Consider the following 19,458-nt stretch of genomic DNA (forward strand, 5'->3'; position numbering starts at 1 on the left):
CCATGGGCATAGTGGAAGGGGCTGCCTATTGGAGGGGTCTTCTGGGTGGGTGTATGTCTGGCCACTATGTTCACTCCTTTCAGATATTTACAAGTGTCTCTCCTGTTTAGTCTCCACATCCCTTTTCTCTTGTGTTGTTTGTGTACATCAGCATCATCTGGCGAAGGAGCTGAGGCACCGGCAAGTGAGGATGCAGCAGCCCACGGATCCTCGGAGGCAGAGTCATCCGACGCCAAGGGGACCAGTGGGTTGGAGGGCGAGCGGAGTACCACGGGGGAAGCAACTACCACTGGAGGTAGTGACTCCGATATCTCCTCCGATGGGGGCTCCCTGGCGGTGGCAGACTCTAGTGGGCACACCCCTACAGTAACATCTTCCGCCACCCCCATGCCATCACCACCCTCCCTTTTGCTCCCCACCGAGTTGCCCGTGCCCGCTCACCCAGAAGGCGTCTCCCTCGCCCCAGGCACCTCCTCCCCTGCCCCAGTCAGCCCTGCTGCCCTCACAGAGGAGGCTATTGACCTCCTGAGAACCATCTCTGTAGGGCAGACAACCATCGTCAATGCCATCCAGGGGCTAGCATCAGAGATGCAGCAGACAAATGCCTATCTGGATGGCATTCACAGTGCTGTGTCTGGCCTACAGAGATCTTTTCAGGCTCTGGCCTCCTCACACTACGATTGCCCCCAAAATGCAGAGGAGAGACATCAAATTTTTGCATAAAGATTGACCCATTTTGGCTATGTGGATAGCTGCAGTATTGGGACCAGGGCTCCACCACCATTTAAAGGAACATACTAACCCTATGTATTTCTAAAAATTAGACACCCTGGACAGTCCAGGGTAGTGTGACTTGTGTGGAGCCCATAATGTTTTATTACTCCAGTACACCATGCTAACCTCAAACACTTGGTTGGCTCTCTAAACACCCCACCCCGCCAATCTGACCCTCCTTTGGGGGGCAAAAAGACTGTTAGGGCCATACATGAGGGCATAGCCCAATGCCATGGTGGACAACCTCAGCCCCCTTTTTGTATTTTTTCCCCGGTTTCTTGTGAGTTTTCTGTCCCCCAGGTAGCAGACAGTGGGTAAACCACACTTATAGGCCTTGTGTAAAATTCTGACATTCAGAAAGGTCAATTCTTAACGTATAGGTTACTGACCCATGCATATTGCACTGGAAAATTATATCATGGATAGAGGCCGGCGGCTCATCAGCTGGCTCGCAAAAGGTTTTGGTAAACACAAAGGTCTCCTTAAAGGATATCTGAGATAAGTAGGAAACATAGCTAGAGAAAGTGTTCCTTTACAAGGAATGGGAAATGATATTAGCCTACCCAGCTGTCTTCTCAAGGAATGCCAGATTCACACTCATAGTTTGAAGTTCTTCATAGAGCCTACTTCACACCTACAAAATAAGTAACTTTTTTCCGCGGGAGAATACTTGCTACCCTTGCTGTAGCTAGTGTAGGGCAGATTAGCTGCATATGTTTTGGAGCTCTGCTTTCTTGTCTCAGTTTTGATCAACTGTTACACCCCAGCTTGCTCAAACTTACTTAACTGGGAGATGTGTGCCTTAGTATCATTCAAATGCACTGAAAACATAATCCAGTTGCCAAGTTTTTAGACCTTACCTATTACTTGCAAAGCGTGCTATCACATAAAATTAGATAGCTAACCCATCCCCTTGGTCACCTGCTTGGCATCAGTCGGTAACGCAATTGGGCGGAGGCTGAGGGCAGAGCACTGAGAAGGGAGGAAGCCCAAAGCCTCAGTAAGCATCTGTTGTCTCATGGCTGGGATGAGCTTGCAAAGCGTCTATCACATAAAATTGGATAGCTAAGCTATGCCCCTGGGCACCTACTTGGCATCAGCCAGTAACGCGATTGGGCGGAGGCTGAGAGCAGAGCACTGAGAAGGGAGGAAGCCAAAGGCCTCAGTAAGCATCTGTTGTCTCATGGCTGGGATGAGCTTTTGTTTAGTTAGCATTCCGTGGCAAAGGATGATGCCCTTCCACCTTAGAAGTACTCCTAGTTATAACGCAAAATCACTGTCCATCTATGTTACCCACACAAACATCCCCTCATCTTTATTATGCTTAACTGTAATCTCCCCCTCGGCAACCCTAACAAAACAAGAACAAGGTATTTGCTGCCTCTGGAATGCTCCCTGTTATCCCAGCAATGCACAACCTATCAATCACACTGATGCTATGTTTGTATTTTTCCACTTACCATGCCAGTTCACCTCAGATGTTCTCATAGGTCCTGGCTGCATTTTGGCTGTCCAGTATCTCACATCTGCCATGTTTACTGTTATTTCCTGCTCTTTTATGTTCTTCTACATGTGCAGGGCCGGCCTTAGGGCGGTGCGAGCAGTGCGGCCGCACCGTTGCTGGCCTGGATTGGGGGGCGCTGACCTCAGGGGGACGCTGTGTTTAGCAATGACTTACAAAACTCGCAATGTAAAAGCACCTGCTGAAAAGTTCCTTGTGCATCCAGCCTTCAGGAAGCAATTAAAATGTCAAGATTCCTCTTTGAATAATGTTCCTGCTAGGGAGAGGGATATGGGTTTTGTCTAGCAGCAGTTTTGACTCACCATAAAGAAGCACAGAGGGTTAAAGTGCAGCTGCAAAGAACAGAACTATATTATATGTGGATAGCTGAGTGGAATAGTAAAGCCAGCCTTTATAAGCACTTTAAAACAAATGAATGCATGTGAAAGGGAGGCTATGGAGAGTTGAGGGGCACATTTGCCGGGTGGTAGTGAGTGAATCCAAGAAGGTGGTCATACGTGAGGGTTGGAAGCGCCAAAAAAGACTGTCGCACAGGGCTAAAGCCGGCCCTCTGTGGTTTATTCACATATGCTGACCTAGGAGTTCCACAGATGTTTCTAACTAGAAAACAGGCATACCTGTAAGTGCTATATACAACGTGTCTTTTTTATTGACTCAAAATCCACTACCTTCATAATGCAAGTATGTATATACTACATGTATTGCCATAGATTATCCTTGCAAAGCCTCAATAAATAGATGTTAAAAAAATCAGTAGTGCAGCAGCTGCAGTGGCACTGAGGGCCAGGGTAATATGAGTCATCTACATCCCAATGATGGTATGTTTTACAGCCCAACCATGCAAAATGGGGGCAGTGTTACATCACTGTCTGAAGCCAATACTAGGTGGTCAGTAGCCCCTGATGTCAGGGAAGTGGGTTGGGGTGGGGGGTGGGGACTAGGATGGGATCTGGGGGGTGGGAGTGTGGGGGAAATAAATAATAAAGAACTTACCTGACTCCCAAGGGATCAACGCTCTTCTGCTCCTCCGGGTCCATGGCACGCGCAGGCTCCCAGCTTGCTCTGCAGCCAATCCTAATGCTGCTCTCATGCTGCTGGCACCATGACAGCAGCATTAGGATTGGCCTGAGCACCCTTGATTTGCGCTCCTAGGCAGACTGGGAGCCTGTGCCTGCTGTCTACAACCCAGCAACAAAGCTTGGGTTGGAGAGAGCTCATTGTGCATGTGTGTTTGGCCATCCTAAGACAGCTGGCAAAACACACATGCACAATGAGGGGAATGCACACCACTCGCTCTCCCTGCTTGTCATCAGGATGATGACCCTGCCCCCAAGACTCGGCCAGGAACACAAAATAAAATGATAATAAACCTGATTTATTATTTTATTTTTCAAGTTTTGCCTCTGCTGGCTGGGGGTGACGCTCCTCTGCCTTAATGGAGGAGCTGCCCCCCTAGGTGGTTATTATCGGTTAGCAAAAACTAAGTAAGCATGCAGTGGCGGCCCGTCCTTTAGGGCGGAGGGGCCACGCCCCCCCACCCCATGAAGAGTGTCTGTCAGGCTGAACAAAGGTCAGCCTGACAGACACTCTTCATGTTCAGGTCAGGCAGCCAGGAGTGAGCCATGCGCGATTTGCGCAGACTCCTGGCTGCCTGAGCTGGGCGTGACCTCCTCGGCCCAGCAAAGGTGCCTCGTGGCCCTCCCCTGGGTGACGAGGAAAGCGTCACCCATTGACACTCTCCCTGGGCGCTTCAGGATTAAGCCCTGAAGTGCCCAGGGAGAGTGTCAATCAGTGACACTTCGTCACAGAGTGGGGTGGGCTCAGCAGTCTCACTGACCCCATCCCACTCTGTGAAGAGGCTGAGACTGCTGCCTTCCCTCATTGGCTGAGGGAAGGCAGCAGTCCCAACCCTCCTGGGACCTGGAGGCTAAAGGTAAGTGTGTGTGTGTGTGTGTGTGTATGTCTGTTATGTTTTACATTGAATGTTTGGTGCGCTCGTGCATGTTTGAGTGTTATGAGTGTTGTTAATGGATGTGAGTGCGTGCGTGTGTGTGTGAAAGAATGAATGTGTGTGATCGTGTAAAATGAATGTTTCAATCAATCAATCAATCACAATATTTATAAAGCGCGCTATGTACCCGTCAGGGTTTCGAGGCGCTGGGGGGAGGGGGGGGGGCGTGGAGCGTGTGTGCATGTTTGAATGGAATGAGTGTTCTTAATGGATGAGCGTGCGTGCGTGTCTGTGTGTGAAAGAATGAGTCTCTGTGTGTGTGTGTGTGCCCCGACCGCCCCCCTCCCAAAGCTGCCGGCCGCCACTGTAAGCATGACAAACTCTTGGTTCTAGTACATTCTCCAGACTCCAACAAGTAGGTGTGATCCGGTTGGAGAAGCACCTATCGATGGGCGAGCCACTGAAGGCTCGAGCCAAGATCAAGTCAGAGGCCTGGCTGTGGCTTCTCTCAAGGTCCTCTTGGAACCTCCAGCCTGAGCCCAGTCTTCATGTGGCTTCTGCACCAGCCTTACCCTGAGTAAACTTTGATATAAAAGGAGCTAGATGAAGAGATACCCCATCCCATTCATATGCTGGGTTAGCGAGCTCCGGGGGTTTACAGATGTATTTATTGTAAAAATGGAATGTAGCTCTGGCTCCATATTCCCTTACTAAATGCTTGAAATGGAAAAATAGAAGTGCAGGTACTCTGCACCAGAGTACCTGCTTGTTACTGAGAAGTACCAGTACACTCCAATGAAAGGTATTACGTGTTTCCTGAAACGTGCAGGTACTCTCCCTCTCAAACTAAAAGAGTGCCGGTACTCAGTACCGGACAGTACCGGTCCATTTAAAGCACTGCCCTTACTATTCTATGCACACACGCACGCATTTCCTCTAACTGCTCCCAAGAATAAGTTAACAGCTCTTTGCAACTAAATGGCTACCGAGACTCTGGGTGCCCCCCTGTTTTCGTCTTTGCAATGCTCTGTTTATTCGGACGCACTCCCGATTGAAACTACTGCTGCTTGCTTCCAATGGAAACGCAGTTGTGGCATTCTGCCTGCTTTGAAATCTGAATACACTGCACGGGTGGGTTAGACTACCATTTACGTCGTGTGACTGGGCAGGCACCCAGATACGAGCAACTTAATTACTCTTTAAGCACGCAGGCCTTAGGTTGAAGTACGGTATTTTCTGCGCGCATTCTTCCCAGCATTTGCTGTTTGGAGTGCGCTTTTGAGCGAGTCATTACGGTAGCCGGGCCCGCTCTCTTCCCTTCGCTCCAGCGGCAGCACCAGCATTGGAGGAGCAGAGAGGCTGCCTTCCCTCCCCGCTCTCCGGGGCACCGGCGCGCGATCCCGGCCAGCAGCCATGGCGGAGCGCCGCGCCTTCGCACAGAAAATCAGCAGGTAAAACTGGAGCTCCGCAGACCGCCTGTCGCCCGCCCCGAGTGCCTGGCAGCGGCACCGGAGTGCCAGGCTGCCTTTGTGCTGGATCCCTCTGTGCTCCAGCGGTAAAAGGGGCCTAGTAGGCTGCGGGAGTGCCCGGCCTGCACGTCTGCTTTGTTGATGGGTGTGCTTCTGTGGTCTTCCCGCGGGTACAGGGAGGTGGTGCCACCTCTGCACTCTTGGGCTGTCGCTCAGCCCGTGGCTGCCTCTTGGGCGCTCTGCTGTCACTTTGCTGCCCTGCCCCTGTGTCGCTCTCGGGGACCAGATCAGGCACTTTCATTAACCAATCCTCACACGTTTAGGATGGCAGTTATTTAACTGATAGGAACACGTGAATCCATGTTGGCTGTTTTTAATACCAACCCCCACCCCCCCACCTCAATTAAATGTGCCTCATCAATTTAATGTACGCCATGAACAAATACAATTCTTCTATTTTCTGCCTCCTGATTGTTCTAAAGTATTGTATATGCCCTGGTTTGCCCTGTGTATATAAATATATATTATATATATATACGCCTTGGTTTTGTGTCAACAACAAGAAGTATATTGCTAACCGTATTTGCTTTTTGTACAGTGTATGTAGATAAAGCTCCATTCGATCAGTTTCTTTCTCACTTTTTTGTATCCCATTTACTAACGAATGGTCAGATCCCCATCTAAGGTCTCTTCCATGGAGTACGAGACACTGTGTACTCCCTCCGGGCTCTGGCGGGTTGCAGTCTGTTGGGCGTTGTATGGTCCTGCACATGCAGTGGGCTGAGGAATGTCCCGATGTCCCCTCCCCACCCACGCGCTCTCCATAAATACAGCGCTTTCATGCATTGGTATGTGTAGTATGGAATACCCTGCCTGCTGCGTGTGCGCTACTCCCTTCCGAGCTGAAGCCAGACCTCGCAGCATCTCTGGGAGGTGCATCACACCCCGAGCTCACGCTCTTGTTTACAATGAAGCAGGAGTTGGTTTATCACCATTCCCTGTTCGGGTTCTCTGTATTATTGACACTACAGTGTGAGCAGCTTGAAGTCCACAGGAAGCATAGCTTCTTCCCATGATTTTTTTTCACGACAAAAAATACCACAAACATTTTCTAACACAAGAATGCGAAATAGGTTTAGTATTCTTTGACACAGATGATGCTGATTTCCCGACACTTTGAAAAAACACTGTATCCGGCGTGTTGTTGGAGTACGTGTCCAAGACAGTTTCACTTGTAGAAATGTGTGGCAATACGTGTGGTTGCCCATATGGGTATCTACCATCTTTGATTGATCTGTATCGTAAAAGTATGTGAATAAACATGCATTATAGCAAGCACATACTGTCACTAGTAGATTTACCATACCAGTCCAGGTCACAAGAGATGTGTTTTTGCAGGCTTGTTCTTTTCTAATAGCATGTGAAATGAGTTGTGTGAAGTATAGTTTTGGTTCGCTTCAATCTTACCAATTAGGATATACTGCCAGATTGCATTCCCAAGGCCCAACACTGAAACATGGCATGCCAGTTGATGTGGAGCCATCGTGTAACCATTCGGTCAAGAATGTGGTGTCCAATGTATTGTATCACTCAAACGATTCAGTGTGGTGAACTGTATAGCGGCATATTGGAAACTCAGACACTTTTAGGAGCAGCCTTACTGAGGAATTTGTGGTAGGAATGTTAGAAAAGGTGTGCAGTACGTTTCTGTCTTTATGCTGGAGCACGTCATAGTGGAGTGTACTCCATGGTCTTTGTCATTGAATTGCAAATCATTTATAAAGCAAGCACATTTTGTGTCCTGGTCTAATTAGTCCATAGTAGACCGTAATGACCGTTGAAATTTGGACAGTGATATAGAGCGTGACGCTTTCATATCTGTGTCTTTTTCCATAAGTGCTTGCGTCATTGTTTCATAAGCACACTGTCTGCAGAACTATCTTTAGTAAATCTTCTTCAAAAGCATTTTGCATAAAATCGATTTTAGAATAATTCTTACTTACCATTTGATAGTCTCTTTGAGATGGTGGGATTATGGTTTCATCAGTGAAATAAAATCTGGCCTCTTAAAAAGCATGAGCTAACATGAAGCTTCTGAGTGCTTTGATATGGGTAAGCTTGTTGTGTTCAGTCGAGTAACTGCTACTGGATGTAGCTTTCCATGTATGTTTGAACTTGTCACTGTAGTGTTACTTACGGCTCAGTACAAATAAATAACCTACTGGTTGATGTTGACTGCTTATCTGCCCTGCCAAAAGCAGTCTGGTCAAAATCTGCACACTTGCTGGACCATGCACGTTGATCATTCACAGCTTTACATCGACATTTCCAGATTACATAGATTGTTCTGCTGTCCCTGCAAATTTGTTTTGACTTTTCCATCAACCAGCTGGTTTGAAAATGTCTTTTTTCAGCAGTTACTAAGAAAAACAGTAAGCAGTAGATGGCATGGTTGAATCAGATTTGAATTTTAGTTACTGTAGGCCCCATTACAATCCATCTTTATTTTCACAGTTCGTGCCATTTCGGACATAGAGCAACCACATTCAAGTAAGCCCTTTCTCTCCGCAAACTGGATCAATCCAACCCAAACATTTAGAGTACGTCTGCCTAAAACATATTTAAGAGGGGCTAGTTTGAGCCAGTACCACTGGAATTATGCAGGACCTAAATATGTATTAAGAAAATACATATTATGTGACATTATGGTGCACATTCTAGGTTTGTATTTTTTTTGCATATTGATGCAAAAGGGATCCCAAAACTAAGAAAAAGAAAACGGTTTGTTCAGAAACAAAAGTATACACATTCACCGTATTACCCACCAACAAATAATGATTCTGTCTTGCATGAAAGCATAGGAACTTGATACACACTATCCATTTAACTTCAGAACGAAATAGTTTGAGTGAAACCAAGTTGCACACAGCAGAATATAAACCTAAATTATACACTTAATGTAACAAAATGCATGCTTTTTTTTATTCTGCCTCTCCCATTTGGTTTCAAATTGGTCTTCGGGTTTGGTTTTACTGTTTTCACGCTATGGACCGCTAGAAACACCATTTTCCATTAGGAACGAGCCTTGCAGAACATAACTTTACAGTACATATCAAAATGCAAAAGAATTATAAAAATCTTTTGACACACCCAGACATTTTTTATTTATTTATTTTTTTTTTATTTTATTTTTTAGGTGTGACCATTACACATGAGCGCTCTTACCAAATGACGCAGTTGTTTTTTTTTCTTTTTAGTTACCAATCTGTGTTGGATCGGTAACTAAAATGAAGAAAAAAAACGTAAAAGCAGAGTTGGTGGGGGAAGCAAAAAGGGAGGGGTGACGCTAACAGAGGGCCTTTGGGGTGAGGCATGGGTGGTTGCGGAAGCCCCATAGTGGACACGGGTTGGGGGAATTAACTCAGAGAGCCTGGATGGGACAAGCAAACCAGTGTGAGAGCAACGTGTAGGTGTTGTGGAGGAACCCATGGGTGAAAGAAAGGAATATGGAATGCTGCCTAAGGGCGAAAGAAGTACACAAACAAACCACCTGGAAAATAAGCACCATTGTGAAGGGACTAAACAAAAATAAAAAGTAGCACTTCAAAAGCAAAAAGTTGAAGGACACAAATAATGCATCCATGCTCTAGGCGAGGGGCAGATGCACAAACAGGAATGAAAATCTCCATGATCTAGCTAATAAGAAGCAAGCAAATGATTTCAAATAAAGCCAACCAATTGTAAACAGTGGGTGAGTTATAAGCACATTGTAAGCTAACAATAAGTCTCACGAGACATGATGTACTGTTTAGTAGGTTTCGACCCAAAAATGGTGTTGACCCCAGTAACCCCTCTGAAACTTGGGCATCAGTACATATCTTTGCACATACAAATCAGTGATTTGGGTATTTACAATAATATTTGAAGGAAGTATATGCTTAATACAGGAAGTCCAACAATGATTATAACTGATTATAACATTTGTAACCGAAGATGTATGTTTCTGTCCCCGAGGTTACCATTATTTATTTTTGTTAAATATCTTTTTATTTGATATTTTATCATTACAAACATATTGTTCAGATAAAGAGCCGTAACAATTACATAGAGGACAATTACACAGTGTATAAGCATTTCGTGCCACAGGAAGTCCTCATGACAAATGAAACAAGTACAGTGGAACAGCGCAGTACACAATAAAGCATTCCCCCATCTCCTTTCAGAGTGTATAGTTTGATGCTAATTGACCACTTTGTCGAGAGGGCATGTCAGGCCCCATCATAGTCTGGGGGGGGGGGGGGGCCCTGTCTCATCCGTCATGCCCAGGCCATAATAGTTTGGCCACTATCCCACACTCTATAGGGCTGCCCCTACTGTGATTTGTGTCCTTCTCTACGGCCATATAGAGGTCCATCCCCCATCTTGATTCTTAAATTGTGGGAACTTCTGCTATGCCCCACCATCTGGCTACATCTCATTTAGCTACGACCAAGCCCAAGGCACTGAATATAAGTTGGGGGCGAGTAGCGTCTTCGTCATTTGGAATCCCAATAGTATGTGTTTGGGGTCCATCAGGAGCGTAATTTCCAGAATAACATTGAGCTCCTTTATGATCGCAGTCCAGTGCACCTGTATATAGGGGCATCCCCATAATGTATGTATGTATAAAGTCATCTTGACATCTCAGGCATGTAGGGGCTGTTACTGTACCCATAGTGTGAATTCTGCATCTATCATAGTATATTCTATGTAGGATCTTGTATGGGAATAGGTGCAATTGGAACTTAATGGCTACTTCCCTGGGATGCATGAGTGTTGCCTCCCAGTCTATGTCTTCCATATCTCCCACATCTCGCATCCATTGCTCCCTAAGATGGTCTAGGGCATCAGGCTTGTTATTATTCAATGGCTAGTAGGTAGGGGACACGGCTCCTTTAGAAAGCTGTTCTTGCAGTAGTCACCCTTCTAGGGGTCATAGTCTGGTATATCAGTGCCTTGCACCCCTTCTGCTAACCAAGCATGTCTCAGTTGTGCATATGTAAAAAATTGAGATTCATGCAGGTTATATTCTTCACGAAATATTGCTAAGGATTCTCCTCCTTCTAGGATGTCCCCAGTCGCAGAGAGTGAGGTTACCGTTATTGAGATATGTATTAATTTTGGAGCTAAGATCACAGAAATCTGCATGTCCTGGAAATGCTGCCCCCCTTTCACTTGTTAAATTCCATCACATTTCACCTACCCCACTTAACATGGGGTGTAAACTTTATTGTGCCCAGTAATTACTGGGCGTGATAAACATGGCACCACATATAATTGTGGTTCCTGCACAAACAGGTGGTTTAGCAGGCTTCACACTACACTTTAACGGGGCACTTGTAATCAAGTTATCAGCGTCTTCTTGAACCAGTTGCTGTTTTGAGAACATATTCTGTCTGAAGTAACATGAAGTTGCATGAATAATGAAGCTAAATGTTTTTGTGATTACGAAGGAATAATTTCCACTCTGTTTTAAACATCTTTAAATTTGTGAGGATGTTGTTGTGTTCCAAACAAGTCCTTCATTTGGGAACATTAATTATGTCTTGGCAAAAATTTCACCACATTAGTACCAGTTTCTTTTTCAAACATATTTTTATTGACATGTTGTTTTAACACATATAGGAACAGTACTATATATATATGTGTGTGTGTGTGTGTGTGTGTGTGTGTGTGTGTGTATATATATATATATATATATATATATATATATATATATATATACTAATCTCGTTTTTCCATTTTATACCTCCAATGTATACCCCTTGAAATACACATCTTACAACTGTGATGCTGTGATCCAAAATGAATTCTATTCTGCTGTATAATATGAATATAAAAACAATCTCAAACTTTTTCAAATTTTTATAGCGTGTCATGCAGTAAAGCTGTGAGCTTTTCACATTAGTGCCAGTTTAATGCTTTTATACATCAATCAGCAACTGAAATGTGATCAGTTAATGTTTGCAAACTGTCTGTCATAGCAGTACACCACAAGTAGCATGCTTTTTAAAATCCATTTTGACCTGTTAAGCTAGATCAGCATATTTGCTGAAATTTGCAGAGGTAATATGTGTCGAGTGAAGCAAATCTGTAATTATGATAAAAACGCGACTGCCGCACAATTAAGTCCTGCTGCACCTACAGCACAACATGCTGAAGAACCCATATATGGCATACTTGTTCATTTTTGTGTTATGCACAGAGTAGAGCAACAAGTGGTTGCTCGAACACTTTGGATGATCTCAGCTATTACTAATTATTGTGTCTCTGCATTGCAATCCTTTTTTTAATGGTCTGACTTCACAGCACAACTGTCTCCAGACAATTGTGTGAGCATCACTAGAAAGGGACTTTGGCTCCGCCCACATCAGGGATGTGGAATTTAATGAAATATCTACTTGTCCATGGGACAGGCTGCTTCATAAACGTACATGTCCTGAAAAAAATGTACTTGTCCCTTAGGTGCAATGTAGTGCAGCGACACATGGCAGCAATCTCATTATATAAGAGATCTGATTATGCCAGAGCTAATACTACAGTAGGGCTTGAATACTAGCAATTTCCTTATTTTGGCACCTTTTCGCAGATCCACATACTGGGGCTTGAGGAAGCAATAAGGAATAGTTTCAGGGTTGGAATGCAGTTGAGTCTGTGTAACCCTACTAACTTAGATGTTTTAAGGATTTTCATCAGCTTGTCTCTAGTCTTTTCCCATACTGAAAAAGGTTGGAATTTTTCTCCTGACAAGGGCAGAAGCAGAAGTTCTTCCAGGGCTGGGGAAAAAGTGGTTGGAGAGAAAGTGAACTTTTAAATGCTCACTAGATTTTTGCATGAGCAAATCTACACATGCATATTTGCTCGTGTTAAAATATAGTTCCGAAATATTGTCTAGCAGTACAATTTCCTGGTCTCCTTATGTAAATTCTTATGAATTCATGGAAGCCATAATTCTGCACTATGGCTGCACTTTTGTGACTTTCTTCAAAAATTGGGCCCCTAATTAGGTCTGGAGTTAACCAAGAATTTTTTTCATCAAAATGCTGTTTGTCTCTCTATCCATCTACCAGCTGTCTTTACTGTGAATGATAGCAGTATGCTCATTCACCAGGAGCATATTGGCACACAAAGTACATTTGTTCAATGCCAGGAGCAACTGTGGCAATGTGTGCTTTTTGAGAAAAAATTTTTTTGTTGCTTTTGCCATGTTTGTTTCAATGGTGAGGGTCTGGTAGCTCCCACAACAATAACGTTTTCCAAAAGCCATTTCAAAACAAGACACACATTGACAAAACCAAAAGACTGACCACCAGAGTCAGATCATTGGCTTTTCCATTGCTTGTTTTTTTCATGTTTCCCATAATCTTGTTGAAAATGGTTATACTGATCTTCCATTATTAATATTTTTGGGAAATATTAGCATCCAGCAACACATTTTACTAAATGATTCATTAAAGAAATGGTACCTAAAATTTCACAGTAATTTAGAAAAACATTTTTTTCCTAGTTGCATTTTGTTTCTGAACATTTTATTTTGAAAGCAAAGACTCACAAGGCTTGCTTACAGGCTTCTGAAAACATTTGCATCTAATCATAGAGCATTCTGGGACTATTATACATAGCCTCATATTGTTAAACTTTTCAAACGTGTGTGCATTTATTTACCGGAACTACTGTTAGTAGTGTGGTTCCAGCTTGTAAATTTATTTACAGTATTCACCCTAATAATAAAGGCATTGCATTAATGAACCAAAAATACAAGTTTGAACAACATGAACATGTATATACATATATTACCTCAACTGAAGACTCTTCCCTTTCCTGTAAGCTGGCAGCCAAATGTTTTGTGCTGTAGGGGATTGGGCCTACTTTCCCACGGACAAAAGAACCATAAAAACCTATTGTTTTTTACCACAAACAATATGTCTGGGGTGTTGGGCTGTAGGAATTCCACACCCCTGCACATATTAGGAGTATATGTTTTGTTTAGGCAGAAGTTGAGAGTTTCCACAAAGAAAGGTGCTTGCCCTTTGTCAGGTGTGATCATTTTGATAATTTGCCCAGCTACCTAAGGTTGAACTTTCAGGGGCAAACATATGCCACTGGAATGCTATTATAGTTTTTTTTAAAGTCTAGGTAATTTGTATTGAGTTACTCTGGATGGGACGCAGCACTAATTGGAGGAGGGCAGTCATAATCGTAGGTGGATTTTTAGGTCTGACTTGGTAGTGCAACTGGCACTTGACCTTTTAATTGACACCAATATTATTCTACAGTTCTTTTCTTTCACACAAATTCATATCTATTCCCATGCTGTTTACTTGTAATGCTTCACATTACCGTCCACCATTCCTTTTAAGCCTATTGACATTGTCTATGCTTGTTTTGTTTAGTCAGCCACTGCATACTCAGACCAAGGATATGGACATCAATTGTAACATGCTCAGCAGACCCAGGCCAAGCCAGCTCTGTGCCTGAACAAAAGAAACCCTTTTGGCTCTCTTTGTGAAATTCAGCTTGAGGACATGACACTGCTTGTTATAGACTTTTGATTGAGCATCCCTGTTCCTTTCAGGGTTATTTAATTACTACTGCAAAAATTGAGGGACTGGAATGTAGCCCAAAGTAATTTCTAGTGAATTATATTAATTCAATTATTTCATTGATCCCACTTTTGCTCATCTCGGTGAGATAGCCAGACATGTATCTCGTATCAGCAACTCATTGATCAGATCACATGTGTTCCAGTGCAAAGGGTGTGTGTCCAAGCATTTCGGCTGAACGCGGATTGCCGTGCATGTGGTTGGTGCCTGTCTGTAGTAACAGAAGGAGGAAAATTTGGACTAATCCAGGCCTAAAATAATCAACAGTTTCTGAGATTAATTCAAGCATTAGATGTCACTTTTGTGTTTTTCTCTTTTTTGCAGTAATGGTTGAGGATAACTGTTGTTCTCTCGCTAGTCAAGTGGTGCAAATGCCACTGCAAATTTGAACAGTCTCCGGTGCAACTTGTTTAATTCGAAAATGCTGCAGCCAAACAGAATAGAGTTGATTCCATGGTTGTTATCTGTTCTGGATATTTTGCAGACTCTTTTTTTCAGTTTGAACTACGGTTTCAGCATTGCAGTGTATTTCAAATGAATGCATTATGTCTTTAACAAACCCTTTAATAATGCATGAAACATATTCCAATATAATTTGCAGAGATGTGAGATGAACATTTTACTAAGACTCATACTGTCAGCTCTTACATTACCTTCAGTGGTTGTGGGTACAATAATCGTACAGATGTAAACAATGCTTTTAGTATCTCGTAGATGGTTTCAATGATGGTATTTCTTTATTTTGATAATGGCATCTTGAAGCAATTATTAAATAGGCGAACGGTTCTGTCACCGATATTTTGATTACTTTTTTCCTCATCACTGGTAGCCCACGAAAATCCTGTTATTTTCCTGTCCCGGGGTTATTGTTGCCGGGATTCCCAGTAATTCATGAGTCGAGGAAATAATGTGAATGACATTAGTTTGGGGAATAACCTGAGCGAACCCCTGTTTCTGTGCAAATTAATGGATGTTTTCCTCCAAAGTTTCACAGGAAGATTTCGATTTTTTTATCAACCAAAATCTTTGTGTAAAAATACAAAACTCATAATTCCGATTGAGACTATAACCCCTGTTATCAAACTCTTTGAAATTTACAGGCCATTTATTATGGAGCTTTATAGGGAAGATTTAGTTTACAAATGTATTTATAATTTTCGGTATAGTTCACTTCGTTCATTAGCATGTCTCTGAAATTGATTGATGCTGGTAGTGAGTATTTTGTTTAGTCGTGAGTTTATTATTTGTTTTCTGGAAGGTGTAATTTACTTTTGCCTTTCTAAATACAGGAGCATGAACCACACAATGCAAAGAAAAAGACTTGTTGAGTTTACCATGAGAATGTTAGAATTGTAACCTGGAATACTTAAGTAGTAGCCATGGTTGGATTACAGTGTGTTATGTTTGTCCCTTTGCTCACAGATTTACCAACCAGTAGTATGTCCACGTCAAAACCCATGACAAAATTAATTGTAAATAAGAATACAAAGTTTATAACATTGAGCAATTGGCTCATCCAATTATGTAATCCTCAACATATTACATTTACAGCATAGTGTGGAAATGGTTCCTAACGCCCAAAGGTAGGTCAGCACTTGTCAGAATGTCATAAAAGTAAATCACACATAACCACGCCCACCTCATGCCCATCAGTACTGCTCGTTCGTGGGCTTGCCTTTCAAAAATCCTTTGATGACTTTGGTAAATGGTTTACGTTTGTCCCTCTTTGGGGAAGTTTTGTTACCGCCTTCGCCTTGACATTAGCCAGTTAGATGGCTAATTGCACTTTTGCAGATAAGTTTGACTGCAAGCAAACTTCTTTTTTTCTTTGTGTGTCTTTTCACACTGGTGCTAATGGCGGCCGTAGCTCTTTGAATCGGCTTGCTTATGTGAAACTGTTTTACTTTTCATTTTCAATTTATGTGGCAAGAAAAGTCCGGTTAGGAGTTTAGAACACTAATAGCTCTAAGTCGAGCAAATGCGAGACCCACTGCATTGCAAATGCTTGTTCTTTTCCATGGTGAATAGGATAGTATACCAGACAGTGACAGGCGATCGCTGTCTATGCTCCTCTGTTACCTCGAGATGGCCACATTTTGTACCCCAGCTCATGTCAGTAATTTTCTTTATCAATATTGGAAGCTGTGGGTGCATTACGATTTCCAAAACATGGTAATCTCTTTTAGCGAAAAAGAGTGCCAAATTGGCTAATCTATACTTCAGTCTCCTTTTCTTGGGTTTAGTCTTTAGGCCCAGGAGGCACGTTTCAGGTTTGCAAATGTTGGTTCTGTCGTTGAGTTTCTTTACCAGGTTGTCAAGTAATGTTGGATGACAAGGTATATCCAAAGCATGTGAAGGGTATATTCAAAATGTGAAAAGCCTGCTTCCTCTTTATTGCATCTCGGAAGACAGCTAGTACCCATAGATATATTTATGTGAGGTTTTTAAGGCAGGATGTTGTGTTGTAATAATTTTAATTCCGATGGATATTTTTAACTGCAGATTCCTCACCTTAGAATAATCGCCAGGCTCTAGACTGGAGCCATAATCTTTCTCATAGCAGTGCTCACACATGTGGCTAGGTGGCCATGTGCTGCTCTGACTACACATTGCAATGGAAGCAACAGGGCAGATCATCATCTGAGCATCACCCCCCCCCCCCATGATGACATCAGTTGAGTTTTCTTTTTTCTTCATACATTGGAAGTGACATTCCATTTTTGTGACAACTTCTTACAACTTCATAATTTGCTAGACAACAATGTCCCCAGTGCGTCATTTCTAAAACAGTAAGCGTGGGGGCCCAGAAGTTTGTGATTCCAAATTCCACTGCTGCCTAACTTTGATTCCAGCTCATGCCTCTTCAGTCTACCACCAAACACTCATAGCCTCTTTATCTCCCTCTTGTAGTGTTTTTTCATCCTTGTTTTCTCCCTTTGTGAGGGTTTTCTGTCCTCTTCCTCCCTTTTTCTCCCTTCTGTGTTTTTCTTTCTTGCCCTGAATCAAGGTCAGTTGACTTAAAGTAAGTGACGGTGTCCAAAAATGAGTGCCATTGTCCCCATTTGCAACCACTGGCTCAAATTAAGCACTGGATGTGCCCATCCAAAACAACAAGTTTCAAACCATGCTGTGATTACAGGTTACAAATGTTGGTCACTGACCTGCACAAGGTGTGTCTTTGGTGTCTGGGCTTGGGACATGACTTTAAGTTGTGTGATAAGCACACTTTCATGCACTCAAAGGAGATTCAAGACTGCGATTCTAAGTTGTATGTCGCTGACCACAAGAAGAATTTGCAGCATTTGTCCAGGTCCTGTACACGCTCCAAGTTGCAGACTCAGTACTGGTTCCAAGACAGCATCCGCTACCTTTCAACTTTGGACTTGAAGTCGTGTGGAGTCGAAGTCCATGCATAAAGAGCAAAGTGGGACTCAATCGTATGCCACCATCTAACTCCAAAGAGAAAGCACCAGGGCGTCCCATAGTAACTTGTGGCAAACTATGTTGCAGTGATTTAATAGAACCATATATCTTTGTGCTCAACATTTGGAGCAATTTATCTTTAACATGCGTTCGAGGGTATGTCAATAGTAGAAGATTTTTTCCAAACATTTCTATATTGCAAAACAAACAGACAAATATGTACAGACAAATATTTCATCTAGACAAATTTTACATCTAGTTTAAAAAACATGAACACATCCTTTGGTCATTCATTACTTATCCTGCACATATTAGTTAAAAAAAATAGTAATTGGTGAATATAAGTGTCCTTCAAAACAGTTTTTAATTCACCCAGAGGTATCTTGGGAAAACAACAAAAGTCTTACTCCTTGTGTCAGTTTATGTACTATCCCTTTGGAGAAAAATAATCAAAATTCATATTCATCCTTTGTCGGCTCTTCAAAAGAATAGTTGGTCGACGGATTTTGGCCTCTATGGAATTACAGGCCTGATCAGGACTGGTGGTTAATAGATTACCAATAATTCTACAGTCACAACAATTCTGTATATTGCAGTATGGTATTCATCCTCTTTCGCATTCCTACTAAACGTAAAAACGTAAGTAGGATCACATCACTGGTGCCTGAAGGAAGACAGAAAGTGCTATTTGCATGCACTTATGTGACCTAAATCTGTGTTTACAGCTCCTTATGTTCATAAAAAGGTGATGTCTCCTTTGAGGTGGTCAGAACCAAGAATGCATGGAAAGATGTACATCATTGTGGCCATTGATTCAAAAAATGAAAAGCAACACCCAGGAGTTCCAACGGCGGCATTCACAGCATACCCTTATGGTTATTGTTTGGCCCAAAGTAATGTGCATAAGGGTAATAGAAATATAGTGCACACCGTGTATACAGAAGCAATCCAGTAAGCATAAACTCTTCATACTATAGTACCGTGTTAAAGGCTTACATGTAGATATTCTGGTCTGCTCCTTAGCAGATTGAGGGCATGCTGTAAAATGTCAATGAATCTCTGGCTCGCTCTTGCATGCCTTCGGGCCCTATCGAATTGCAGAGGCCTCCAGTTGTGTTACTACCGGTGTGTTCAATTCCTGCACTGTCTGTACGCTTGGGATCTGTTACCGGCCCCATACCGATGCCAGTATGAATGACTCCAGCATCAGAGGATGATCTGGTCCTAATGAAAATGCTGGACACCAAACTGACTTTGGCTTGAGTCTGGCCGATGTTGTGCTTCGAAATCACACCACCTCGACCCTTCATCATGCAACATTACTCTAATCCAGTATTCTGCCATGTCGCACTTACCATAAGAGGCTCCGTTATCTTTTCTATCTCTACTCTGGTCTTGTGCCAAAGTAGGGGGCACCCTAAGATGTTGATCATGGGAATGGCCTGTGGCCTTCTTCCTCCTCATTATACTGAAGATGCCTTCTGCATTGATTTATAGAACAACAGTAGGCTTTATACATTGCCTGAGACAGAGCTTGACTTCCCTCTTAGGCCACCAATGGGAGAGAGTGTCTGCTTTCCAGTGGTGATTCCGGGGGGCAGTTGAGGCACTAGAATTGCAACTAGCTTTGAAACCAAAACATAGCTCCATCAGAAAATTTGCAGCTTGGGATAGCGA

At 43.1% G+C, this 19,458-nt stretch overlaps 1 protein-coding gene across 10 annotated transcripts in view; it reads left to right on the forward strand.

Annotated features, from left to right (window-relative positions):
- The first annotated feature begins 5,553 nt into the window (after positions 1-5,553).
- The window catches only part of DOCK7 (dedicator of cytokinesis 7), a 1,022,674-nt gene continuing 1,008,769 nt past the window's right edge, over positions 5,554-19,458 (forward strand). For all 10 annotated transcript variants that reach the window (XM_069232530.1, XM_069232531.1, XM_069232532.1 and 7 more), the window contains exon 1: positions 5,554-5,698. In XM_069232530.1, coding sequence (XP_069088631.1) covers positions 5,661-5,698 — 38 coding nt within the window. In that variant the 5' untranslated portion in view covers positions 5,554-5,660. The remainder of the gene's footprint in view (positions 5,699-19,458) is intronic.

Source organism: Pleurodeles waltl, chromosome 4_2 (assembly GCF_031143425.1).
Source record: "Pleurodeles waltl isolate 20211129_DDA chromosome 4_2, aPleWal1.hap1.20221129, whole genome shotgun sequence".
NCBI lineage: Eukaryota > Metazoa > Chordata > Amphibia > Caudata > Salamandridae > Pleurodeles > Pleurodeles waltl.